The sequence below is a fragment of the Haemaphysalis longicornis genome, unplaced genomic scaffold (assembly GCF_048455015.1).
Source record: "Haemaphysalis longicornis isolate Haplotype H1 unplaced genomic scaffold, Haemaphysalis longicornis Haplotype H1 scaffold_5, whole genome shotgun sequence".
In the NCBI taxonomy this organism is placed as follows: Eukaryota; Metazoa; Arthropoda; class Arachnida; order Ixodida; family Ixodidae; genus Haemaphysalis; species Haemaphysalis longicornis.
The window spans coordinates 58,208,042-58,233,317 of NW_027526385.1; the positions used below are offsets into that span (position 1 = coordinate 58,208,042).

Genomic DNA, 25,276 nt, shown 5'->3' on the forward strand with positions numbered 1-25,276 from the left:
TTCTAAAATAAAGTAAGGGGTATGTCCATTATTAGAAGGTAAATGGTCCAAATTTTGATGGCCAGCGTGAGCTGATACTTTGTGGTGGTAAAATAGGGACCTTGTGGTGGCATGTGCCAAGTGTTGCCTTCCACAAGTGCACCACGCACAGCCAGGTAGGGGCATGCAAAAATTGCGTTGCATGCCCATTAAAATGGCATGCAAGCGAGACATGTTTACCGCTTGTTTACTTCCCATTTGCACACCACAGCTGAAAAGCAATTGGCTGTTACACAACTGAAAACAGCAGGGGTGGGGCAGGTGAGTGCGCCAATGCTGAGCTTCACAAAAGTTAGCAAGAGCATGAAGGCCCAATGTACAATCGCGATAAATTGAAATACCAACAACGCCGAACGACGGTGTTTCCATATCAATGTTGGACACAAACTCTTGTAACTTGTTAGCAGTGCGCATACGCGGCCCGTCGGCATGATGTGCGGCATGTACTGAAAGCCACGCGCTCCGTTGTTGGTTTTTCAATTTATAACAATAGTACAATAAAGGAGTAACAGAAAGGAGTGCAAGGTTAAGAGAGTCGTGACTGGTGCAAGGTGGGGAAAAAAAAAAAAAAGTGGCTAGAGCCAATGCAAGTTCTTGTGTCACCTGCCAAGCAGACTCTTCCCAATCCACAACCAGAAAGGTAAGGTAAACGTGACGTTACATTAAGAAATTTTCACTGCACCGATCACTTGCACAAAAGGAGCTGTCATATCTTCAAATGAACGTATGAGAACACATAGTATATAGTAGCGCACTCGGGCTACAACAACATCAGGGAAGGGATGGGGAATGTGGCAGGAACTAAGCGAAACCCACCTGCGAGAAGCGAGCCACTTCAGCAGTCGCACTGTCTTCGGCCATTGTGTGGATGCTGGAGAGGTCGTGGAGAGACTCCTCTGCCTGCAAAACAGATGGCAAGCATGCCATAGTTCGCACCACCACCAAACCCAGCTTTGTTCCTTGCGACCAAGAGGCTGGGCAGTTTGCTCCCTAGCTGGTTGCTTCCCAATAAAACTAGCAGCAGCAGTGTATGCCTTGGTACTTGATAAAGTCACCTGAGCTGGGTACCACTTTGTTATATAGAAACAGCAGAAAGCTCGCAATCACGCTGCAAACTTATCATGGTGCTTCTGCATCACACAGCAAAAAGTCCCTGCTACTGGACAGGCTTCACCTGCACCTCTGCTAATGCGAAAGGGTCGTTTGCACCCCATATGTACACACTCTCAGCTGGATGCATAATTACAGACCCAAAACAGCGTTGCTTGTCATTGTTTGCACTCATTTTTAGGGTACCTCATCACATGATTTGATTTATTAACATTTTATTTATTTAAGTTTACTTAGTTATTTATTTTCATTTATTTTTGTTGTTTATTGCATACTGTAGAGGACCATTCAAGTTCCAGGCAGGGTGGGTGTTGACACAGTAATCAAAGCAAAGAATACAATGCAACCGATACATAGGCTCTGCAAGGGAATTCCATTTGGCTATTGTAGGAGGGAAGAAAGAATTTAAATGCGTCAGTTCTATTGGAATACAATGTTAGGGAATGAGGGTGGTGATGGCGCGTTTGTCGAGTCATTAATTAAAGGAGATAGATACAGCGCGAGGTCAATGGAAAATCGGTTGCTAACAAGTTGCTTTGTCACATAACGCGCACCAAGTTGGTGAGAGAATTTCTGCCACTGGTTGCAGACGTGCAGGTCATGTCCAAACAGAAATACACTAAAAACCTAAACAGGAGGCAACAACTGCCACTAACAGCCACCTTCGTGTTATCTAAATACATTTCAGAGGTTGAGAGCCATCGCTCCACTCATTGCTGCAGCTACACAGACTGCACGCCCAGAATGGGAGCACAGAAACGCGAGCAAAGTGGCAAGCACAATTGATAGACCACACCTCAAGCCAAAAAGAGCACCAAAGGCAGGTGCTTTGATCCAAGAGGAACATTCAATTTTCCTTTGTGTGTCCTGTACAACACACTCGACCAGGTGAACAAGGGGAGGAGGTGCTCACCTTGGCCGCAAACTCGCTGGTTGACCTGGTGGCGCTCTCCTGTATGGCAGCCACATCGGTGATAAGGGCCTGCGATGACTTCACCAGCTCCTCAGCATTGCTGAAAGAGACAGGGACAGGACAGGGAGAAGACATGGCGGCTGACGGAGATGCTACCAAGGTGTCAACAGAATGAGGAAGAAGCTTGGCCCCGAAAGGCAGGCAGGCAAATTATCTAGGTGGGTTCATTGCACTTGCATGTAATCTCAATTGATTGATTGTTGGGTTTAACGTGCCGACGCTACTCGGGCAATAAGAGGCGCCATAGTGGACAGCTCCGGATCAAATTTTTACCACCTGGGATCTTTGACGTGCCCCGAAATCTCGTACACATGGGCGTTTTTGCTTTTCGCCTCCACCAGAAAAGCGGCCGCCGCAGCCGGGAATATAAATCTCAACATGTGCACCCGAGACCTGCTGTGTTGTTGCATTTGCGAAAAGACGTCGCGTGAAAGCTGTATACAAAATTTGTTATTTGTAAACTTGACAACAGCAGGTAACCATAGGATTGTTAGGAAGAGAGTAACGCTAGATGCAAACAGCCTGCCAATAAAAATGGCCTAAGCCGCTGCAAAGACCGAGCCTGAACAGATCCCCAGGCATCTCTGTTCGATGTGAACATGACCAATGCTACGATTGTTGAAATTGCCGTTTGATAAAATCCCGTCTGGTCGGGATGGATCAAGACAAGAGAATAAATATGCTGATTGAAAACATTTTGCTACATTGTAAAACGTTATGGTGCCCACATCAAAGCTTTGTTTGCAATAAAGGCTGCTGTGTGGAAGCCGAAAAGTATTGTAATGCTGAAAAACATTTTGGTCGGCATTTTTATTCTCTGCACTAAGACCTTCCCCTCAAAGGTAAACTACTTTCATTCAGTGTCCACAAATGTTACAAGTCTTGGCTCGTGACTGACTTTAGCATAAGTCAACTGGTGACCATTAGTGCACTCTAGAAAGCATCATGAAGAGAAAACTACTTGAAGAAAACCATTTGCAATCAGACTGGAGATATTTCACTGTTAATGCATTGAGACTTGAACAAGACATGCTATTTGCCCAAGAGCAATTTGACACAACTGCAAAAGGCTTGTGCAAAAAAACACCCAGAAGCAATGCAAGCACACGCACTGAAGCTGTTTGCACTGCAAAAGACTGTTATGCAGTTTAGAATGACAATTCCCGTACTTTCGGGCATACAACCAAAAACAACAATTGACAAATGGCAAGTACAGTTGGGGTGTGGGTATGTGTTGGCACCAGACATCACTGCTACCTTCCTCCTCAATTCTGGCAGATATTTCAAATACAAAAATAAAGTGCAGTTTTACTGCTCAGTTTCGAATCTGCACCATCAGTATTGCAGGCATGCTTGCCTTTCCAAGGTCAGATGCTGCCGTGTGGCATTGACAATAATACAACACGTGCTGCACGGAGGGGAGCTTGGGGCGACCCAGAAACTATGTGCAAGTGATCAGCTTAGCAGATGTGTCTTGCCCTACAGAAATAACATTTCTTGGCTGCATTTTTCCACGTAATGTGCTCAGTATGTGCTAGTAGGAAAAAAACTTGCCCAAAGGAGCACTTGTTAACTGAATAAACAAAACACAATTATGCATACTCTTTTTTTCAAGACTGCCCCTGTATTCAGAAAGCATACTTCACTTATGCCATAAAGCAGCCCTTTGCAGGTGTCGGAAAAGGACCAGAACGAGAAAAGGCCGCCTTGCACTTTATAAACCTTCCTTAAGGCGTACTTGTCAAAGGCACCCTTTTCGAGGCACACTAAGCTCCTGCGAACGAGGCTAGTGCGCGATAGGCCCATCCGCGCACGGCGTGCGGGCGGGGCTTCACCTTTGTGCCAATAGGGAAGGACGCTTACGTGGCACCAGCTTCGAAGCGCTCAGATCAGCCAGCTCCATCCGTAGCCGGTACCCGTAGGAAAGTTTAGGCTTAACATTGCGGCAGAATATTGATCGCCTCTTGTGCCTCTCCACGCGCATGGCTATCTATTGCGTGTATTTTCACCACAGTATCGGCCCCTTTCTCGTATGCGTAACTTGATTTGCCCGATTAGTTCTATTCGGGAAAGCGGCGACGAACTGTAGCTACACCTGCCGGCGTCGTTCTACGCGTGGAAGCAACGCCATGGTGCCGGTGCTGGCCGCATTGCGTACCGGCCAGGCCGGCGGGCTGGTGTATGCACAGCCATGTCAGGCGTGTGCATGGTGCGTTTTTGCTCGCAGAAAGCGGTTTATTGCTTACAGCTTTGTCAATTTCTCGCTAACTACACGCGAAAACGAACACCTCGGCGAAGCTATCGTTGTAGTCTGCAATGCTGGTCGGGAAAAGGTGGGCTTAAGATAAGTGAGGAGCTCCCTTAAGAAGCGCTTACTTTTCGATCCGATAAGTTCGCAAAAAGGCGCCTTTTGAGCCCAAGTTTGGTCCTTGAAACACTTTAAGGTGTCGAAAAGTGTCCCGAGGGAAAAGTTCTACTTAAGTTAGGTTTGTGAATACGAGGGTGAAAGAGCGTACGACATGTTCAGTAGGGCAAGCAGTATGCAGCGATATTTTTTTCTCAAGGACCAACATGGGGGTGTGGTTATGTGCAAAACACAGTGGTGAACTTGTGCAACTCTAAGCCATTAAGTTGCAACGTTTGGCTAATGTTGAAAAGTTTCGTAATGTTAATTGCCTCGGGTGCACGAGCTTCGGTCTTGGAAGCATGCCAAATTAGCGGGGCTTAGAAAACAGAATCGCAAATTGAATGTTGCCAGTCCAGCATGCATGTACAAAAAAATCTAGAAGACTGTACCTCTTCAATGCAGAAGCTTGGGTATTGCATGCTTCTGTGCTTGCTGCTCTGATGTCGTTTATCTGGGGACAGAACACAACAGGCCCTTGAGCAATGCGACAAAAAAATACCTGTTAAGATAAGGCATTACAAGTCCGCACCGCTAAGGCATTTGCCAGGCTGTTTATGGACTAATGCACACATCAGGGACTCCAGTGAGACCACTGCCAAAGGGGCACAACAGTTCAATAATCGGGTATCCAACAATTGCCCATTTCAAGGAGCAGGTTTTAAAAGAATCTGCAGTATGGAGCTTTTGCCACATCTTTTATCAGAGTCACAGACGTGGGCACAAGAAATGTATGTGCCAAAAGTGACGAACGGCTTGGGAGGAAGGTTTGCCACCATTTACAGGGGACAACATGGCTAGATTATTCAATGTATATAGATTACACAGAAAACAAAAAAACAAACACAGGTATCCTTAGAACACAGCTGCAATCGTACCTGTTCTTGTGCCTCCCTCTGTGCAGCCTGTGTTGATGTGAAGAACTCTGCAAACCCTGCCATGTGCTGCTGGAGGGCAGAAAGCTTCTGCAGTGCAAAACAAAAGGGGGTCAAGGTACCTCTGGCTAAATGAGCGCCAGCACCACCTTGTTGAGGGCACAACTATGACAAGAGTTATGTCTATAGTGCGCGACAGCTGACCCTTGCACTGGGCAGGTGATTGCTAGTGACACTGGCATAGTCTTGCCATGTGGTAGTGGAATTTGTGGCAGTGGAGACAAACTTTAAAACAACACGCAACTGCAACGGCCCAGGCTACCATGCAACCAGTGCGATTTTCGGCTTTCCAAACCCCCCCCCCCTAATGACAGCTTCATTTGGGGAATTTGCGGAGGGGGAAGGGCGACCGCAAACCACCGCAGACAAGGATGCAAGCAAAGTGGGAACCAAGTACTAGTCTCATTTTTCCTGTTGTATCTGAGATTTGAAATTGTTTGAGATTTGAAATTGAGATTATTTGAGATTTGATGTATCTGAATTTGATATTGATTGATTGTGGGGTTTAACATGCCAACGCTACACAGGTGATGAGGTGCGCCATAGTGGAGGGCTCCGCATTAATTTTGACCACCTGGAGATCTTTAATGTGCAAGAAATCTTGAACACATGGGCGTTTTCACTTTCATTAGAAAAGTGGATTTCTTGATACAAGAATGCAGCAGAACATGAGAAGATAAGCACAATGGCATAAACAGGTGGGAGTGACTTGTTTTTAGGGCCTGGAGTGTTCTGCACATTCCTCTCGCAGCTTCATGCTCAAAGTATTCCCACTACTACTCTTTTCTGAGATACAAAACAACTGCGTAATGCGATACCAGTCTTGCTGGACAAATTTGGGTTGCTCTACTGAACAGGAACATTAGCAGAAGTACGCGAGAGGACGCTGCTGCAAGGGTTACGTCAAAGCGGCCCACCTCGGCTTGCTGCCTGCTGCGAGACTCCTGTGCAGCCAGCAGCCTCTCCATCTCCTTGTCGTTGACCTGCAGACGTTGGTGCAGCCGCACATTCTCCTCCAGCAGGGAGGCCGTCAGGCGCGCCTGCTGGTCCCTGTGCTTGGCCACCTCCGTAGAGACCAGGCGGCACTGCATTGTGATGCACCGCACAATGTAGTTGCCCACAAGTTAAAGCTCTGCCCACCCCTCATAACTTTGAACCGTCATTCCTATAAGCTATGAGAGAACTGGCCTTGCACAGCCACCAATTCCCACTGAAGCGAATGTGGGGGAGTTCAGAGTTGAGAGGGAGTTTACTTGAGTGCATATGAGCAATATGAATTTTATCAACGACCCTCAAGTTTGACGAAGCCTTGTTTTCTTGTGCCTTGACAGCCAACAGGGAAAAAAAAACAGCCACGTTAATTAGCTTAATTAGCTAAAATTTCATTACTGCAGTGAGGGAACTGTTTATATTAGGGAATTTGCGGCAAGTATTAAACAAGGCTAGCCCAATTAATGAAAAATCAAAGATGTTACTTGTGCGTAGACATACTATGCGTCCTCTATACTCTGGGACAACTTTATGTGCAATGCAGTCAAGGCTATGGAGCCGAACCCCGCCTTTTCACTGCACACCTGGACATAGGTCAACAAATAATTGGCTGGCGGTAGCCTCACCAATTCAATATATAGTTATGTTTTAGACTTGGACTGATAATGCCAATAAATTGCTAGCCAGAATATATGAAACAGCCTTTTTTTTGACATTTTTGGATAGTTTTGGTTGCGGCTGTTGCCGCTGGCGTTGCAACAACATATCAAGTGCGGACAGCAGGCCCAAGCGCTATTGTGGCTCCATCTAGAGGACTGACAATAAATGAAGCAATGAAAGACATTTCGTCATCTGCTGCAGCATTATTTAAAGGGACACTGAAGTAATTTGTAAACAATGCGGGATTACGAGCGCAAATTGTAGTCCGGAGTCCCTAGGCCCTGTTTCAACCACTCTGAGCGCGTTTACGCGAATTTATGTAGTAGAAAAATCAATTCGAAAATGCTGTCCTCCTCTCTTTACGCTCGCCCATTTTCTGTGGCGTTTTCGTGTGACGTCAGCAGGAGAGGAGCTGGCAATTGGCTGCGCTACTGCACGGCTCGCCGACCTTCCGCGACCGAGTCAGTCGGCCCAGCGTTTAGTCCGCCGGCCGCCGACGGGTCGTCGCAATTCACTCGATCAGTTGAAACTAAGCCACAACACGTTTGGGAATGGACGAATGTGCCTTTCTTCACTTTATTAGTTTGTACACTGTATCTAGCTCCAAGTCAAGGTCGCTTCACACAAGCGCACATGCGACGCCTCGCTGACTGGTACGCCAGTAGGAAAATATAAGGCCTCTTGAAGGGGGGAGAAGAGTCAGCGAAGTCAATATAGGTACTAAGGAAATAAAATCAACTGATATTTTTATTGTACAGCGTAAAACTAGGGTGCGGGAAGCACTTTTTTGCGCTGGGCGAACGAGCACAGTGGTCAGCAGCACGACTACGCATCTGCGAACGCTTTTCCGTCTATGAAATGCAATTGCTAGACGTGAGCTATTGTGGAAACTCGGGGGACGCTTACTGCACGAGCGCAATACAACAAATAGTCACCTAAGCTGCTTGAAATACTAAAACTAAATAAAAGGGTAAACTGGTTATACATTATATAGCTTATATTTCCAACATTGGCATCGCCCCTTCCGTAGTCTAGTGGTCTGGAGCGCTAGGATGTCACCCAAATTGTTTTGCCTGTCACAAGTTCGAATCCCCGCGGGTACCTGCTTTTTTTTTTATATAAGTTCACTTTTTCGTTTTTCGTACTGAGTTCACCTTTTTTGGGGCCGCAACGTTCATTGCTCCGCGAACTAGTCCACAGAACTCGCGCAGGCTGGCACTGGCGCGCTAGCGAGTTCTCGTTGGCGTGCTGTTGCCATATGCACCGACTGCATGCAGGCAGTGGGCCCAGGCCAGAATCAACAGACCCTTGGACTGGTGCAAACACGCTTTTTATGATACAGGCATGAGTGAGGCAAGCTCCAAGTATGGGGGAAAAGCGCATGCATTTGAGCGGCTGCGGGGACGCGGAGGGCGTTCATGCACTGCGTAGGGCTCAGCCAGTGAATGCTTCTATTCCAAGCTGACCTGGGAGGCTTAGACTTATGCATTTTACAGTCGACAACATGGCAGAAGCGCGGTACGATGATTACTGAGATATTGAGAATGCCCATCCAACAACGCCATTGGTTGTGTTTTACAGAACCGAAACCGAAACTTGTTTGATTGCTAACCTTGGGCATCGACCAATCACGGTGCCCCCTCCTCCCAACGTCACAGCTTACCTAGTTGGTGCGACCGCCGCAAACCGCGCATGGTAGTTTTTCTTCTTTCGCGCTTTGTAAAATAATTATCGATTAGTCAACCGGATAAACGGTGAAAAGTGTGCTAATTTGAGCCAGTCTACGCAGTGCAAGCAAAAACGGGAGCTTGAAAAATTCACTTCAGTGTCCCTTTAACGTACTTAACATTCGTCTCAAATACCTGCCCTGGATAAGTCATCACTGACGTCACGAAACATGATTTAGTGGGGGAATTGAAACTTTGGCTTAAATTGTGCGATTTATCGGTGAATAAAGCATCGTTTGATGCTGTACAAGTGCTAAGGGCACTATAGAACGCCTAATCGTTTGAATAAAAAAAAAAAAAAAACTTGAATTGTGTCTTTATGGATGGCCCTTTAAAAGAACAGTGCAACAGGTGGTGCAAGGGGTGGGATCACTATGCAGCTACTGCTCATCAGGAAGACGTCACCACCCCCCTTCCTCTTCGCAATGAGAGGAACCCAGCAAGGAACAGGATCGTGCACTCACTACTCACCGAGGATTTCGGGGAAGCACACACAGACTGCACATTCCTTGACAAACACCCTGGTAACAACGGAGCCACGCAGTTTTAAACCTAGTCGGGAACTCGCGAGGAAGGACACAACGCTCCTGTTCTATTATTGTGCCTGCTGCGAAATTCCCTTCCCACCCACGACAAGCACACCCAGCCCGGAAGAGGGTGCGGGAACTGACCGTGTCGGTGGCCAGTACCACCAGCGCCTGCAGCTGGGCCTCGTGCTTGGACAACCAGGAGCGCGTCGCCTGCGTGTGCTCAGCCACCAGGGAATGGCACAGCTGCTGCAGGCCCGCCCGGTTGCTGGCCTGGGGAGATGACATGGGGAGCCGAGTCAAGCATCAAGCCGCTTCCCAAACGCATGGGCTGTGGACCCCTATGCCAACCAGAGGGAAAGGAAGGTACGCACCAGATCAACACCAAACTGGGCGGCCTGCTCTGCCTGCGATGCCCGTACGATTGACAGCAGCGAAGACAGGATGTCCGCACTAGCTGCGGCACTTGTGCTCGCAAGCCGCCTGGCCTTCGACGTGAACGCGCACACGATGTCCTGGTGCCGTCTGACAATGTCGCTCAGCTGGTCTGTTGGGGAACAAAAAAAGGGGGGGGGGGGGGGGGGGGAGAAATTAGTTGCTTGGCAATGTGACAAACGGAACATCACAGGTCTACCAAGGTCACAAATTTCTGCTCAAGTTGCATTAAGATACCAATATAAAAAAAAAAGTGTTGAAGTAAAATGGTATTTTGTACAAAATGTGTCTCCCTTAACTACTGAACTGCTAGGCCAGTGAGAATTGAAAGTGAGGCTATTCAGCCATCAACACTGCGAAACTGCAACCAAATTGCTGATACCACAATTGAAAACTATTTTTCTATGATGAGGCATAGAATAGACAAACTGAAACTACCAGTACAGGAAGCACTCCTGGTAAAAGAACTACCAGTGGTGGAAGTAATCATCTCGTGCTCATAATAAACTGCTGACCACAATACCTTGGGATTTACGCGTCACATTTGCAAAATTTGTTGTGCAACAAAACCGCACAGTTGCAAGATTCATTTTTGCTAGTACATATCCTTTGGGCAATTAATTTTATAAAAACATTCATATTTACAAACCTGGTTTTTGATAGGATTATAGCTGTTGCAGTACCGAAGCCAAAGGTACTGCTTGCCCACCCTCATCCTAGAGCGCGAGATATGAAGTACTACAATATTTAATGGGCGAACTATAAAAAAAAAGAAAAAAAAAAGGCGGCCACTAAGGAACAGCATCACAGGTTGCAAACTTTGCATGTAGAGAATGAAGACAATAATAAAAAAAAGGGCACAAAGACCAGCGCAAACTGTGCTTGTCTTCATTTTCCGTTGTGCCCGCATTTTGTGTGCAAAAAGTAAACGTCGCAAATGTACACCAACTAGCTGGCATTTCAGCGTTATTTTAATCTTGAGCCACACATGTGAAAACGAACAGCGCATTTCTGGTCAAAATGGTAAATGTAAACCCAACTGCTTTGCTCAAAAAAAAAAAAAAAAAAAAAAGCCCTAAAATGTCATAAAGACACAACCGTTCCTTTTAAGAGATACTGCCACGAATAAATTTGGCATTATACCCACCTTAGAGCAGAGGTCACATTTTTCAAACACAGACATGAAACTTGAAACAAAAATGTGCGCCAATCCACCCTGTGAAGGTGGTTGGAAAGCGAAGCTGTAAATGACGCCCACAACGATTACGCGTGCGACGTCACTTGAATTCATACATGTGGCTCTGCAAAGAGTGAAACCAGAGACTCATGAAATGCACTTAACTACACCCTTTATTACTTCAAAGAGATATTCTCACCTAAGGTTAAATCGATGCATGATCCATGAATGGTGGTTGGTTGAGTTGTATGTGAAGCACGTAAGTGGAAACTTTTTTTTATAAAATGAAAGAAAGCTCAAACCCGGTGTTAGACGATCTCACTTCTCTGTTTCTGCCGCCACTGACGGAGACGACCAGATTGGCGGCCGAGACTGAGGAGAAGTGACATGCCATGCGTTGGTGTGGACTTCCTTTTATTTTTACTAACTTCTAACGTATGCGCAAGGCGCGCACACGGCTGCTACACGTGCCGTGGGCCGAGCGCACAGCGGCATGAAAGGTTGCACGATGCTATCACGTGGCATTCAGCGAGGACGCAGGAGATAAACCCGCAGATGCGCTCGGTGAGTGCACAGTCTGTCTCCCCCGTCTCCGCGTAGGATCGTAGCTCAATTGGCAAGACAACGGGCTCTCGCTCTGTTTCTCCATTTGTTTCAGGTTCGATTCCTGGCGGTGCCACTAACTTCATTAATTTGTTCGCGAGAGTTTTCTGTTGACACCAGCGGTTGCGACAGAACCCTTGGGGGGGGGGGGGGGGGGGGTAGAGGTAAAAAGCTTCGCTTTAAAACTCCACTCACCAAATGAGCTTTCGATCCCTCCGAGGGTCTCCTGCTGGGTGGCGAGCTTTTCAGAGCAGGACCTTTCCACCTGGCCAAAGAGAGTGTTGATGCGGGACACAAACTGCGACTGCCGCTCCCTGTTGGTCTGGTCGATGGCCGACGTGCGCTGGAGCTTCTGCTGCAGTAGGGCAATGTCGCTTGTCGTGGTTTCAGTGACAGTCACCAGCTGCGATGGCAATAAACGAGTACAGTTGTGGTGATCGCTGTGCGTAAGCTGCATACAAGTCGTTTGTGTCCACTGCAAAACCAAGGCTTCTCTAAGCGACTTACAACTGCTCACTCACATCGCACATCAGCAAAAAAGCCCAAAGCAAGTTTGAGGTTCATGTAACAGAAACAGTTTCGACCGCGATTTCCAAACACCGAAGTTTAATGAGCTGTAAAATTAGTCTCAAGCGATGCATAAAAAAAATCCCTACCTATATTACATTCACCAATGGTCATAGTGTTAAAAAAAATATGACTACAGTTTTACAACTAGCACTTGTGTTCCCCCAAAAATGGCTAATTGTCCGTCTTGGGAAATAATTTACAGACAAAAAATAATGGCATATTTGAAACCGGCAGGGAAAAAAAGCAGCAAGACTGGCCAGCTTCACGAAGTCTAAAAATGAAAGGAAATGAATAAGGTAGCTGTGCTTTTGCCATGCACTACGTGCACTGCACCACAGTTGGCCGCATTACCTCCCGAGCAGTGGCGGCAAGCGCTGCTTCGGTCTCACTGTGGGCCTGCACCAGAGCGGCCTGCTCTTGCTTTTCAGCGGCAGTCTTGGACAGAACCTGCAACCAAGCAGCGAGGTGAACTCGGGGGCTGTGACAAAGCGGCCGACAACTGGCCTAGCAGGCTGTTAAGGTTGCAAGGGAAGGGGACAAAGTGTTGATTCATAGTGCAACTGCTCTGCTGAATGCCGCCCCCTCCCCCCCACCCAACGAACTAATCAGACACGAGGGCAGCAACAAAAAAAAACAAGTAGAGGGGCCCACCCTTTTCCTGTACAATAATTCGCATCTACCCTGACCAACTAACTAAGCGTGTGTGCTTATTTGACCTGGGCTGCAGTGGGCAGCAACAACTCGTGTGACAAATGCCTGGTCGTTGAATCAATAGCCTGAGCCTCAAAAATGATGGGTGCACAAAACTAAGACATGAAGGACCATCAAACCAGCCCAATCACCAACCTGCTCTGCTGCGGACAAGCTGTTTTTTGTGCTTTGGAGCTCCGACGTTGTGGTCTGCAGCAGCTCGGACTTCTCAGCCACCTCCTGCTTGGTCTTCTTGAAAAGTCCCTGGAGCTAGAAGCAACGACAACCACGTGCTAAGCACGACTCAAAGATTTGATGCACATACTTGTTCAGATACAATCCATGGTACAAGGTGCTTCCAAAGAATTTCCCGTATTCAGAAATCTGCCAAGCAGTTAAACAGCATCCACGTTTTTTTTTTTTTTTCTTTTTTTTTTTTGAGATGCCCAAAAATCCATTTGCTTCACAGTATGGCACCCGTCCTGCAGTGGATGCTGTGGCTCTGGAACGTCGCGATGTGGCCCCACAACGTCTCTCACCGAGCTTGCGTTTATGCAGAGTCCCCTCAAAGACTTCCAAATCAGCCTTTTTAGTAAGTTAAAAGGCTGGTGGAGAACAACTCATTTGTTTTCTCATAAACGCATTGGTTCCACTTTCAGCTGTGGCAGGGCACTACCTCAACTTGCTGGCCACGTCCCCTCATCAGCGCTCGAACTGTCAGTGTTTATGTGGCCAGGTTGAACCCAACAAAACAGCTGCTTGCCAGTATTCCACTGTTGGCATGAGGCAACTGTTATGCTCTTTTGGCTGCATACTACACAAGAACTACCGTATTTTCACGTGTATAACGAATAAAATAAATATTCCCGCATATTGCCCGCACATTTTATACAGGAAAGGCTGGACCAAAGCTATTAAAGCAACAAGGCACATTTCTCGAGGGAAAGAAAAAGAAGAAAACTTGCCTATATTTACCTATATTACCTTTTCTGCACAGTATAAGCCACAGTCACTCACTGTCACTGCTCTTGATAGAGCTATCGCTTGGGCTGCAGTCATCATTGTCATATACAATATCATTAGTTCTGTCCATGCTTTTTGTAACGCCGCATTTATCAAAGCTCTTGCTTTGAGAAATGCTTGTTTTGAGGAAAACCAATTTCACCTGGAATCACCGTCTATGCCTCGACGATCCACTTACAAAAGAGCACAACATCAGGCATATGGACGCGGCCTGTTGGCATTATGTCATACAGACCTTCAGCCATCCATTCAGCATAAAGATGCTTGACGTGTACTTTGATTGGTCTATTCGGTGAAACATTAAGAGGAGTCGCCAGCTACCATCTCTGTATGAATTCAGAATACAATTATTATAACTAAAAAGCAGGGTGTCGAACCGGAACCGAACTGAAAACCAGAACAGAACCGGTATTTTTTCCGGAACTGAACCCGAACCCGAACCGTTATTTTTTGAGCACGCTGAACCCGAACCGGAACTGAACCGGAAAAAGAAACAACGGTTACCGGTTCATGCCGAAACGGTTCGACCCTCTGTTGTTGATATTGCACAGTCAATGCAATTCAGGCCTTTTTTTGTTTCACGACCATCAACTTCGTACTTGCTCGCGCACTTTCCCCTCCAGACAATTGAACACTATAGGACCAACACTATAGGCTCGACTACTCCGGACTCAGCTTTGTGGCGACCAGTTCAACTACATATTAACTTAAATAAAACAAATAATGCCTATTCTCACAAAAATACGTATGTTTAACACAGAAACAACTAAAACAGTTCTTGGGACATTAAAAAACGTTAAGGATTGGTATGCATACTTGGCAGGCACAAAACCCTCCGCTACATATGGCGTAAACTGCCTTGCTCCCATAGTTGCTCGTTGCTTCGCGTTTTTTATCCGGTTGTTTGGTCCCTGTATTTTACAAATTACTTCGTTTTATCGCATAATTAATAGTGAAGTTAGCTTATTTATCGATTCCCTGTCTTGTTATGCGACCTGACCGCCGATAACATCACCGCCAGAGGTGTACGTCAACACCGTGCGCCCGAAAGTTTGTGTCGATATCTGGCGGGCTCTGACTTCGACGTAACAAGCGCGTACCAATGCATTCGGCGTACGCCGGAGTACGCCGGTTCCTTACGCGCTTACGACGGTTTACGTCGTTGCGTGAGTACGCCGGTTTTACGCGTGCATGTGGTTGGGCCTTAAACACTATCACGCTCATGTAACAGCATGGGAAATGAATGAGCACCAATGTAGCATTGGTCTGTAGCTGCTGGAGGCGCGAGCGTAGTGCAGGCTGACCAAACGAAATGTCATTCTCAGCAGCTTGCAGGGGATATAAAACGACTTTGCCCTTCCCTAGCTGCGACTTCATTGGAGCAATCAGGCTGCAGGAGTGCTCCACTGCGCAACAGCGAAAGCTCACACCCGATGTGTGCAAACTTTTTGCATTTCATAATTTGTTTAAAAGGTCCGACACCTGCAAATTATTAATACTTGACAAGTGTGACCGCAGGAGCTGCTCAGTGGCTAAGCCGTTTGCCCAACTCGCTACATTGCTTCTACTGCTACTCGTTCCGGAGGGGAGTACTGCTGTGGACGAATTAAAGAGCGTCTACCCAAAAAGTCCCATCTCATGCTCCACGTGCCAAATTTCCCTTTCATTTTGTAACCGCATTATCTGTTATAAGATTCCGCAATGTAGCACACGGAACGATGGCCGCGGGTCAGGCGTTACGATGACATACTGATTGTAATGCACACATCTGGTATAGCTATCGCAAAAGGAATTGCAGTGGTCATAGCAATAATGCAGTGACTGAGTGTTAACTAAAGCTAACTTTTAACAAAAGTGTGGCTAACACATTCGATAAGGTGATAGCTAACAAATTATTCAGGGTGACCAAATATTCCAATTCATTGTTAGTATTTATGTGCCTGTTGTAGGATTTTTATGTTTTGTTACAAATAAAAAATGTGCGCCATTGGTATTAAGCGCTGGTATTTGAACACGCCAGTACGCAGGACTAAATTTAAGGCTTCAAGGTTAGCGTGATAGGCGATTGCATAGCGACAATTGCGATTTCAACAAGAAAGGAAAGGACAGAAAATATATCCCACCATCATATCTCTTGGCGTTGGCTTTATGAATAGTTGCTAGGACAACATAAAGTCTGAGCGATAAAGAAGGTGGTAAATCGTCGCCACTTCATGTGTTTTTCTAATATCTCCTAATTGTTTAAAGTTTCCTTTGCAATTGCACCACTGCCCTTGGGGAGCAGCAGCATTTTGAATGTTAGTTTGTGTTTTGATTTGACGGTCGTTTTAAACTAGTAAATGTTTTTTTTTCTAATTTCAGGGATAATTAAACTCATCGAACCGGTTCGCGAACCGGTTCGGTACGCGATTTTGTCGAACCGGAACTGAACCGAAACGAAATTATTTCACCCGAACCGGTATTTTTTTTTCGGTTCGACACCCTGCTAAAAAGTTAGAAGTTTACATTAAATTAAGCATTTAAAAACAGACCAGTATGGCGGCGAAGGCCATCGTCTCATTTCAAACAAAATTCAACTCGTACCCATCATCATGGCGTTTTTCAGTATTGGCACTCACTGTTTACTCTTGGACGGCGCTTTCCTTTGAGGGAAACTCCAGCCGAGTTTCCCCAATATTTCTCAGGTTGTTCTATTGTCGACCCGAGTGCGAAAAATGTGCACTACCAGTGGGATAAAAGCAGCTTAATCACTATTGCTGCAGTAGGGGGCTTCACGGCACAACGTGCACTGCCACGAAGCTGCACCGAAGGAAAGGCCTCGCATATAATCTGCACCTCTACTTTACCCCTAAACTTTTCACATTTTTGGTGCGAGTTATACGCGCAAAAATACACTAACTGCCAGCAGGCAAGATTTGGACATGTGAGACGTGATAGTTCGTGCTTCTGAGTGAGAACAAACTGAAGTGAAACAGAACTTAGATATCTTGAGAAGCTACAGACCATCAGTGTCATGGCCAGATACATTCAGTGCACCAAGATAGGCCATGTACAAAGGCTTGAGGGTAGCAAGCTGCCAGAGCAGTGCCCGCTCGATTCAGCAAAAGCAACTGGCATGCAAAGATGAGAATTCAGTGCATCGCATATCTGCCAGCAAAAAAACTTGTCTCCACTGTAGGCACAATATGGCACTGATGCCCCTACACAACGCACTCAAAGCATGAGCGAAGGCTGGCAGCGTAGAGAGAGAAGGGCTTGTAACTACTAAAATGCATCTTTTCAGCATAAAAGATGCCAAGAACAGAAAAAGAGATAAGGGTTTAGCACATTTAATGTGCTCTACACTGCCCTTATGCCAACAGACACAGGAAGGAGTTAGGAGTTACTGTTTGGAAAAAAAGAAGAGCTAAACACAGTTGAAATTACAGAACCAAAGTTTATAACAGTGGCAATAAAGCTTATTTTAATTTCTCTAACTGCATGAAAATGCTGCAAGAAGAATGAGATGGTCAGTGAAGTATCCAGAGGGGTTGCGACATCTGGCACGCAAGTTATGTCCAAACACCAAGTCTGTGAGGTGCAATGGCGAGTTGATGGGAGGTAACCAGTGTGTCCCCGAGCCTTTGCACCACGTTCAGGAGTCGCGACGCCTTTTCTGAACCTTAAAAATCACACTACACTGAGGCATTTTTTCATGTGGGCCTTTATAAGGAGCGGCTAGCCGCATTCCCTACCATTAGCTTTGGATGGCTGCGACAACACATTCACCTTCCCTTAAGCAGCAAATACAAAAATAATGGCATCCACAGCTAGGTTGCATCTGTTAGAATAACCTTTGCCATGAAAAAAATGAAAAAGAAGTAGCAAGTAACATCTGCCCACAAGTTAAACACAAGCTCAGCCCATTGCAATTGACACAGTTCATGACTTGAGGTGTAATGGAGGATGTTTGCATTCCCAGCTCAAGAGATCACTGGGGCACTGGAAACTAAATGGCTGACAGGAATGGGGTATGGCTTAGCACTTCTTGACAGGCAGCAGTGTTCACACCGCTGGCTGTTATGCCGTGTTGGAAAAATTTTGGCAAACATGTATGTGGCCAGCAACAACTGATTGCTTACACCAGCTCAAAATTTGAGAGGACATATCTTGAAGTAACGACATGAAATGTCGTTACTTCAAGACATGAAATGCCCTTGAGGTTCCTCCAGTGCTCTATGGCAAGCTGATCACCGTATTACCTCAACCACCGTAGTTTAAGAACAACCTGCTGAGAAGAACAGGACAAGAACAGCAAGGTTTGGACTTTTTCAATGTAACAAGTTTCCTCGACATTGCCTTTGCCAGTTAACATGAAAGCTTGCAGTTGAAAATTAGAATTCATTACCAAACAAGGGAGTCTGTACCACAGAAAGACAAATGCTAGAAATAGAGATTCTTACATTCAGATGCCTTGCAGTGAGGTCCTTTATGTGGGCTTGCTGCTCCAGGATTTCTTGAGACTGGCTGCTCAGGCGAGTTTCCATCAGCCTGGCAAAGAAACACCAAACGAATAAATATGTAACGCCACAGTGAAAGTTAAAAAAAAAATAACAAGCTGCAGATTATATTAATACATATGCAGGAGAATGAGAAAGGAGGCCAAAAAGAGTCGATAGAATCAACCATACTAGGCTACTTGACAATTGAGGTCCTAACTTTTTGTATCAAGAAGACTAAAACCATTGTGCCTGTTCTAGTTAGTGTACTTTTTCTTTTAGCAACCTTGTAGTATGAAAGTAACCTAAATGCTACTGACAATTATATCGAAACCAACATCTTTTCCCAGTGCCATGAATCTTGAGGTACAACAATACTCTGGCAACAAGGCCAATGAAAACAAAGTATAAAATTCACAACAAAACACTGCTCAGAATTTTACTTGAATGAAATGTGTAGACAGCCTCCTAGCGATGCCCAAGCTTGTCTGACGTCTCCGCCAAGTACCAAGTTGAGTACCTGTAGTTTTCCTGGTCCACGAATATGCCATTCTTTTCTCTGGCAGCAGCCAAGTCCCTGCGGAGCCACTCGATCTCTTCTGTGTACTCCTGCAGCAAAGTTCAAACAACACGCTGCAGCAAGCCATGCGGAAACTGAGAAAATAGGAAAAGGTGAAGTTTCACCAAACTGAACAGAGTTGGTGGGAAATGTTTGACTGCAAGAGAACCTGCAAAGGGGAGAAGTAGCTGGGATGGCATAGCAAGATTAGACAGAAGAGCAGATGAGTTTGGAGATGGGGCTGACATTGGGTTCACAAATGAACCTTGCAGGCACCGTAGGTGCAAAAATGTGGTCGATGCTCTTTCATAGGAATCTGTAAAACATGAAAGTGAAATGTGCCTTCACACGAGCATTTAAATGTTTATTGTGCATCCATATGAACTTCCATATCGCTATTTATATTGCGTCGGCATTACACCGTTAGACGCATCAATGTTAGACACTGGATTGTGCGCGCCGGATCATTGCGCGAATCCGACTGAAATAACAGCCCCTTGAAAACCGTGCGAACGAAACATGTCCAAAAGCAGTAGGGGGCAGAGGGTGCCTCAATTCACCCGCGTCCCACGTACACGAAGACGCTGGCATCGAGGCACCAACTGTCAGCGCTCGCTAGCGTCATGATGAAGGTAGTGGGAAAGATACAAAGTGCATTCGTAGGCCTACTTGCACTTGATTTCATAGCACAGTGGGCATAGCACTGAGCCCCTCCCGTTGTGGCGATAGAGTTCGTGGCCTTAATCCTGAGGGAGCCGCGTCAATGACACTTCTAGCGATGACATTTCCGTGACGGATATGACGCCGGTGAGATCTTTGTGTACCCAAGTGTAAAACACTTGTGTAAAAAGCATTCGTAAACTACGAGAGGGCATCCTGAAAAGAGAAGTCGAACGCCTTGCCTTGATCAGCGCCCTCTTGGTCATCTTCTGGTTCACTTCAGGCCGGTTGGTGATGTTCTTGGCCCGGTGGGCATAGTCCAGCGTGCTCAGGGTCTCGTCCAGGCCAGACGTGCCGGGCGAGATGGTTGCAATGATGGAAGTCTTGGTGCGGCCACCAAGGGAGTCTTGCAGCAGCCGGGTCAGCTTGCTCTCCCTGGAAGCAAAACGAGCGAGAAACATTTATGCTATCACCTAAAACAAGGAGGAAATGCACAAAGGTTGTACACTCCCAAATGTAATGTGGGCACTTTCCGAAATGAGGTTAATTGCAGCACAAATACCAAGCCCCTCTCAAAGGCCAAGTTTATGCACACTCCAAAACGCTGGGTCAGCACTTTGGAATCATGGGGTAGACCAGGGGTTCTCAAGCATGTTGGTCCCAGGGAACCCTTTGCCCACCCAGACAAGCTTTGCCCACCCATTTTACCAACTGCAATGACAAAAACCATACTATGGAAAAGTGCTTGATGCAATGACACCCACTATTAAACCCATGGCATTTAAACAACTCTTAATGCCACAAGTGGCACATTTGTATTGGTGGCGCTAGTCTACGGACACGGGTCATTGCGTTCGCACTTTGGTGTCCCTTGAAGCTGTGAAGGGGACACTAGGTGTATTGCTCTAATACGAATGTGTGCTTATGCACACACATGCTCATAGAACGCATGTAAACAGGATTTAAGGCCCGAACATCCAGCTTTAAGTGTACCGTCTGTCTAAGTACAGAATGAAATACCTGTATGGCACGTGAGGGGCCTTGTCCACCAATGCCGTGATGACACGCCCAAGAGTCAGGAGGGACTGGTTGATGTTGCCTGCATGAATTGCAATTGAGGAGAGAGGCAGTTTCTATTCAGTGAACTTTAAAATCAAAGGCTCCTTTGCAGACCTAAGGGGCACTAAAAAGAAAAAAAAGAAGTGCCCGACTAATCAGGCAGTTGGAACAAAGCTGTCTGTGTTACTGGGCACCATTCACCATTAACACATGACAATCAACCTTTAGTGTGAAGACAAGCGACAGGCCCGAAATAAAGCTTGCAAATCCTAAAAGGCTGCTCCACAATTCGAGGCAATGCTTGCATTTATTTTTCAGCCCTTGGAGCCACCAGTGGGCAAAGTGCATGCCACTATGGTTGCAGGAAGACCCAAATTTAGAAATCAGCAACGCAGTGCACTGCACATTGCAAAATAATCGCGGAATGTAAAAGCGTGCAACTTGCCAGCCTCCCGGGCCCTCCTGTCCATGGCCCCTGAACGACCAATGTTTTCGCTGCCTGCCAGGTCGACCTATGAAGAAAACAAAAACACAAGTAAACAAACAAACAAAAGCATTTAACTACGTAGTTGTAGAATCTGAGTGCAGGGGAGACTCAGTTCATTGAGAGTTGTGTGTGGAAATTTTGGCTGCTAGGAACTCCACCAAGCAGTATTCATGTAAAGGACAAGCTGATGGTCTATGCAATGCTGTCATGGGCAGATCAATTTTTAGCTTTTCCTTTAATAGAAGACAACAGCCGAGCTTAACGCCACACGATGTAAAAAGTAGTTGCAGAGTATTTGCAAAGACAAACTCAGTTGGGGCTCACCAGATTGAGCTTGCCAGTCTTCAGTAGCTCTTCGCCATCGGCGGTGGTCTCTCTGATGTGAACCGTGACAGAGAAGACCGTGTGACTCCGCGACGATGCAGCATTGAGCAGTGTGGCTGCTGTCTGGCGCTTGGCAGCACCTTTCTCGAGGATGAAGAACACTTCCTCGCGATTGTGCACGGTGATCTCTTCCAGGCCATGTATGATCACCGAGCCCTGACAACACAAAGGAACACACGCAGCCTCTCAGTTAAGAGGACTCTGCAACACTCTAAGCAGTGCAAATAAACCAGCGTGACGTTTACATTAAACTGCCAGGAAGACCCGAGCCAAATATTACACATGCATGGAAGCGGTGATCGCACAAATCGCTATGAAAGACGCGGAAAAAAACCAACCGCGCTCTTAGTTTTCCCCGATTATGCACCCCTGGAATGGCCTAAACGACATCATTGACACCATGGCTGTCCTATTGGCTACCGCTGGTCAACTTCACGCCATATTTTCATAATTCTTGCGGGAGGAGATTGCTGGGACAATAGCCTTTACCCCAAAATACATTCAGAGTAGTCTGTGGTAAGTGCTGCAGGGCCCCTTTAACACTAGGACTAACAGCACCACAATGAGCGTTAGTACTAGCAGAAATTCTTGGGCACGAGTTTAATAAGCGCACGAAATAAACGTCTTGGAAATTAAGAAGCAATGCTGCTTGCAACAAAATACCTGCAAATAGACTGCTTGATCATGGCTAAAGTGGCACTGGGGATACTTTATCAAACTGTACTTGATGCACCAACAATGTGTCACAGTCGGAACTGGCGATAAGCAGATGGGCACAACTAGAAAGCCACGTTTTATGCAGTGGCGTACGCAGATAATGGAATAATGGGCAGAGCCAGAGGGGAAAAAAAAAAATGGAGGGGGGGGGGGGCAGTATGTATAACGAGAGGAAGCAACTTTGGAAATGTATTGTCTATGTAATGCCACTTATGTAGCTTTTCCTGGCCCTGAAGGAACCCTGGCCCTGAAGGAACAAAGAAATGAAAATTAAAACTATGGGGTACAGTTGTTGGGCATACCAGATTGTTTTGTTCATTTTTTTTTCTGTAGTGGGATTAGCGTGGAATCACACTTCATAAGCTTGGTGCATCGCTTGCAACAAAAAATTAGTAGTTCCTACGTTAAGACTGCTTGCGACCTCCAGCTTCCCTCCCCTCGGGGGTCGTGGCAGCTCGAGCGGCTCTGAACGCTATTACTTCGGACACAGAAACAAGGGCCATGCTTTCCCTATGCTGCTATGCACCGGACCTGTGTTTAGACACGCGCAGCGTCAGCGTTAGCACCACAGCTGTGCCTCCCAGCGCAAGAAAAGAACAAAGAGGACGGCGCCACGACACTCGCCTTTCTGGTCGAGTCCTCGTAAATCTTGAGCCTCGAGGTGTCGTCGTGCGCGCTGAGCAGGTCGAACAGTTCCTCGTTGTACAGCTCCAGAAAGGAAACCCGGATCGTAAACTCGAGGTCCTGCAACTGCAGCTCTTCGAACAGTTGCTGCAGCGTGCGCGGAATTATCCCCGCCGACGGGTCCTCCGCCCAGCATAGGTTGGCGTTGGACCGCTCCCCTTCCATGGTGAACGTCTTGCCCGTGCCCGTCTGACCATAGCTGGAAAAAAAAAAGAAAAAAAAAAGGAAAAAGGAAAAAGTTGCTTCGGTCTCCTGGAAAAACTGCGACGCATGCCCGCGGGGGCGTTCCCTGTCTTGTTACCACAACCAATGCACTCACGCGAACACGGTGCAGTTGTAGCCCATCATGACCTCGGCTATTGTTGGTCCCATGACCGCCTGGTACACGTCAATCTGGGGAAGTCGTAGAGACGATAAGGACAGCGTTAATGACGAGACAGTAACAGGGCCAGTTGCGGGCTTACCTGCTTCGCTTCGGGTCCAAACACCCTGTCAAAAGTAAACGACTTGCGCACGGCCCGCTCTTGCGCAAGCCCGTCGTTGACAAGGATTTCCTTGTCTGGAAGGACATCGACGGCCCTTGTAAAGCCCATCTTCATCTCCTGCGAGTTCGGAGGTCTGCAGAAATTGAGGAACAATTAAGCTGCCGCACCTTCTCCCCTGTGAAGCCCCAACGGAGTGCATAAAGAAATGAGTCGTGAAATGCGACGCTGACAGGCCTACGTACGCTCGATGACAAGTGTACAAACTCACCGGCATCGCACGAACACTTGGATGTGTTGGTTTGCCAACTTTCTCGAAGCCATGGCGCCCGGGAAAAGAGAAAGCAATCCACTCTCGAAAATGGCCCGAAGGAATGCAGGGCAGGTCCGCACTTGCTTCTGCCAGTGCCGCCACAGGTGCGCACGTGCCTCAAAGCTGTTTCGAATTCTGCGCCAAGTCTGCGTCTGCGTTCCGGTCCGGTGCTTTATGTATTTTTGTTGCTTTGATTGCGTTGTCCGTCAGCGGCGCCAGCGGCGCTGACGGTCTCCTGTCGTGACGAAATGAAATACATGCAGCCACTCATGAGACGTTTGTTTTCCATAAACGTTCAACGCTTTTATTACAACTAAAAACGCCATCTGGCATAAATGAAAGTACTTCCAGGACTTCAGAGCTGGATGAAATTAGCACTGTAGCACCACTGTAGCGGTTTGTTTCTCGATGGTGTAAAGTTCTTGCCACGTTCTTGCGGCTTGTAGTGACAAGTAGGTCTCCAGGAGGTAATCCGTCGGGGGCTGCTTTGGTGGAGTTGCGCAGTTCTACTCGCATGAAGCTTTTAATTTTGTGTCAATTACACGCAAACTAGCGTTAATAGGTATTATATGTAATTATGGGGTCGCAGGTCTTGTCCCGTCGATAGCTCAGTTGGTAGAGCGGTGGACTGTAGAGGTTTGAATTATTGAAATTCATAGGTCGCTGGTTCGAGTTCGGCTCGACGGACTGTTTTTTTTTTTTTTTTTCTCAAGATGTAACGGCAAAATCTGTAAATGAGGTGATACTGAGGAAGGTTACGAGTTCCTCAGAAGTCCAGAGGAAGCTTAACGCACGTGCGTGGGTTGGTTGCTCGCATTTTACCATATAGCTCAACGCTTCAGACAGTTTATCAAAGGCAGTTTCATCCAACCATTTATGTTCCAATTTTTCATTCTACCAAACTCGTCGCTACATCAGCGGCCCCACGCTTAATATCCCTTACGTGCAGTGTCACACTTCTGTTCATCATACGTGATCCACAGTCTTACCCTCCCAATTTTTTCTAGTCACGTGGTTTGTACGCAATTCCTCCTATGACAATGTGAAAATGTGACAATGTGTTTGCATTCTGAATAGAGTTGCCACCTTTCCCCGAAAAAAAAAAAAAAAAAAAAACGGCCCTTCGTTGGGGAGGCGTGGTATAAAGGAGGTTGAATTTGTGTTAAAAAAAGGAGGCGCATTTTTCTGCCCTGCAATGCCATGTTTTCGGACAGAGAAATCAACATAACGTTTGTACTGAAAGTAGTTGATCTTTTGGTTATTGCTCTGATTGCGCTGCACAGAAAAGTAACCACGCTGGCGGCATTTCGTTGCGTTGTTCCTCCCCTTGGTCCACTTCCATCAACGTTTTTAGATTAGGTCAGTTTGCAAACTGCGCCTCGAGAGGCGGCACCATTTTGTCGCCAGTCCGAGAGGTGGCGCTGGCGTTGCGTTGAGATCTAGTTTGGGGAGCGAGGCTCGCCCCGGCCATGTGTTTACTCTGTGCTGTTGGCGCTCGCCTGTTCGTCACGTCTGTATTAACGTATTAGCTCTGTGCTGCTATCGTGCATACATATTTTAGTGGATCTCTGAAGTGTCGGTGCGGTTTGT

The 25,276-nt window shown here is 46.7% G+C and overlaps 1 protein-coding gene, 1 long non-coding RNA gene and 1 other non-coding gene across 3 annotated transcripts in view; 2 read left to right on the plus strand and 1 right to left on the minus strand.

The window, feature by feature from the left end:
* Positions 1–23,862, minus strand: part of LOC144138272 (kinesin-like protein KIF11) — a 28,340-nt gene extending 4,478 nt beyond the window's left edge. Inside the window, exons 1-20 of the mRNA XM_077670462.1 lie at positions 23,645–23,862; positions 23,356–23,509; positions 23,211–23,284; positions 22,832–23,090; positions 21,431–21,646; positions 21,065–21,131; positions 20,581–20,659; positions 19,803–19,995; positions 18,862–18,950; positions 18,306–18,393; positions 12,997–13,110; positions 12,502–12,597; positions 11,776–11,983; positions 9,740–9,912; positions 9,510–9,638; positions 6,379–6,546; positions 5,405–5,491; positions 4,919–4,980; positions 2,063–2,162; positions 856–939 (exon numbers count right to left, since the gene is read on the minus strand). Of these exons, the coding sequence (XP_077526588.1) occupies positions 856–939; positions 2,063–2,162; positions 4,919–4,980; positions 5,405–5,491; positions 6,379–6,546; positions 9,510–9,638; positions 9,740–9,912; positions 11,776–11,983; positions 12,502–12,597; positions 12,997–13,110; positions 18,306–18,393; positions 18,862–18,950; positions 19,803–19,995; positions 20,581–20,659; positions 21,065–21,131; positions 21,431–21,646; positions 22,832–23,090; positions 23,211–23,284; positions 23,356–23,509; positions 23,645–23,697 (2,493 nt within the window). The 5' untranslated portion in view covers positions 23,698–23,862. The remainder of the gene's footprint in view (positions 1–855; positions 940–2,062; positions 2,163–4,918; positions 4,981–5,404; positions 5,492–6,378; positions 6,547–9,509; positions 9,639–9,739; positions 9,913–11,775; positions 11,984–12,501; positions 12,598–12,996; positions 13,111–18,305; positions 18,394–18,861; positions 18,951–19,802; positions 19,996–20,580; positions 20,660–21,064; positions 21,132–21,430; positions 21,647–22,831; positions 23,091–23,210; positions 23,285–23,355; positions 23,510–23,644) is intronic.
* On the plus strand, positions 2,158–13,782 carry LOC144138274 (uncharacterized). Its single transcript, XR_013315861.1, has 3 exons — positions 2,158–2,280; positions 13,310–13,432; positions 13,500–13,782. It is a non-coding gene; the product is annotated as an uncharacterized LOC144138274 (long non-coding RNA).
* A 421-nt stretch (positions 23,863–24,283) lies between the features above and the next one.
* Trnay-gua (transfer RNA tyrosine (anticodon GUA)) lies at positions 24,284–24,373 on the plus strand. Its single transcript is given in 2 exon segments — positions 24,284–24,320; positions 24,338–24,373. It is a non-coding gene; the product is annotated as a tRNA-Tyr (tRNA).
* The last annotated feature ends 903 nt before the right edge of the window (positions 24,374–25,276 follow it).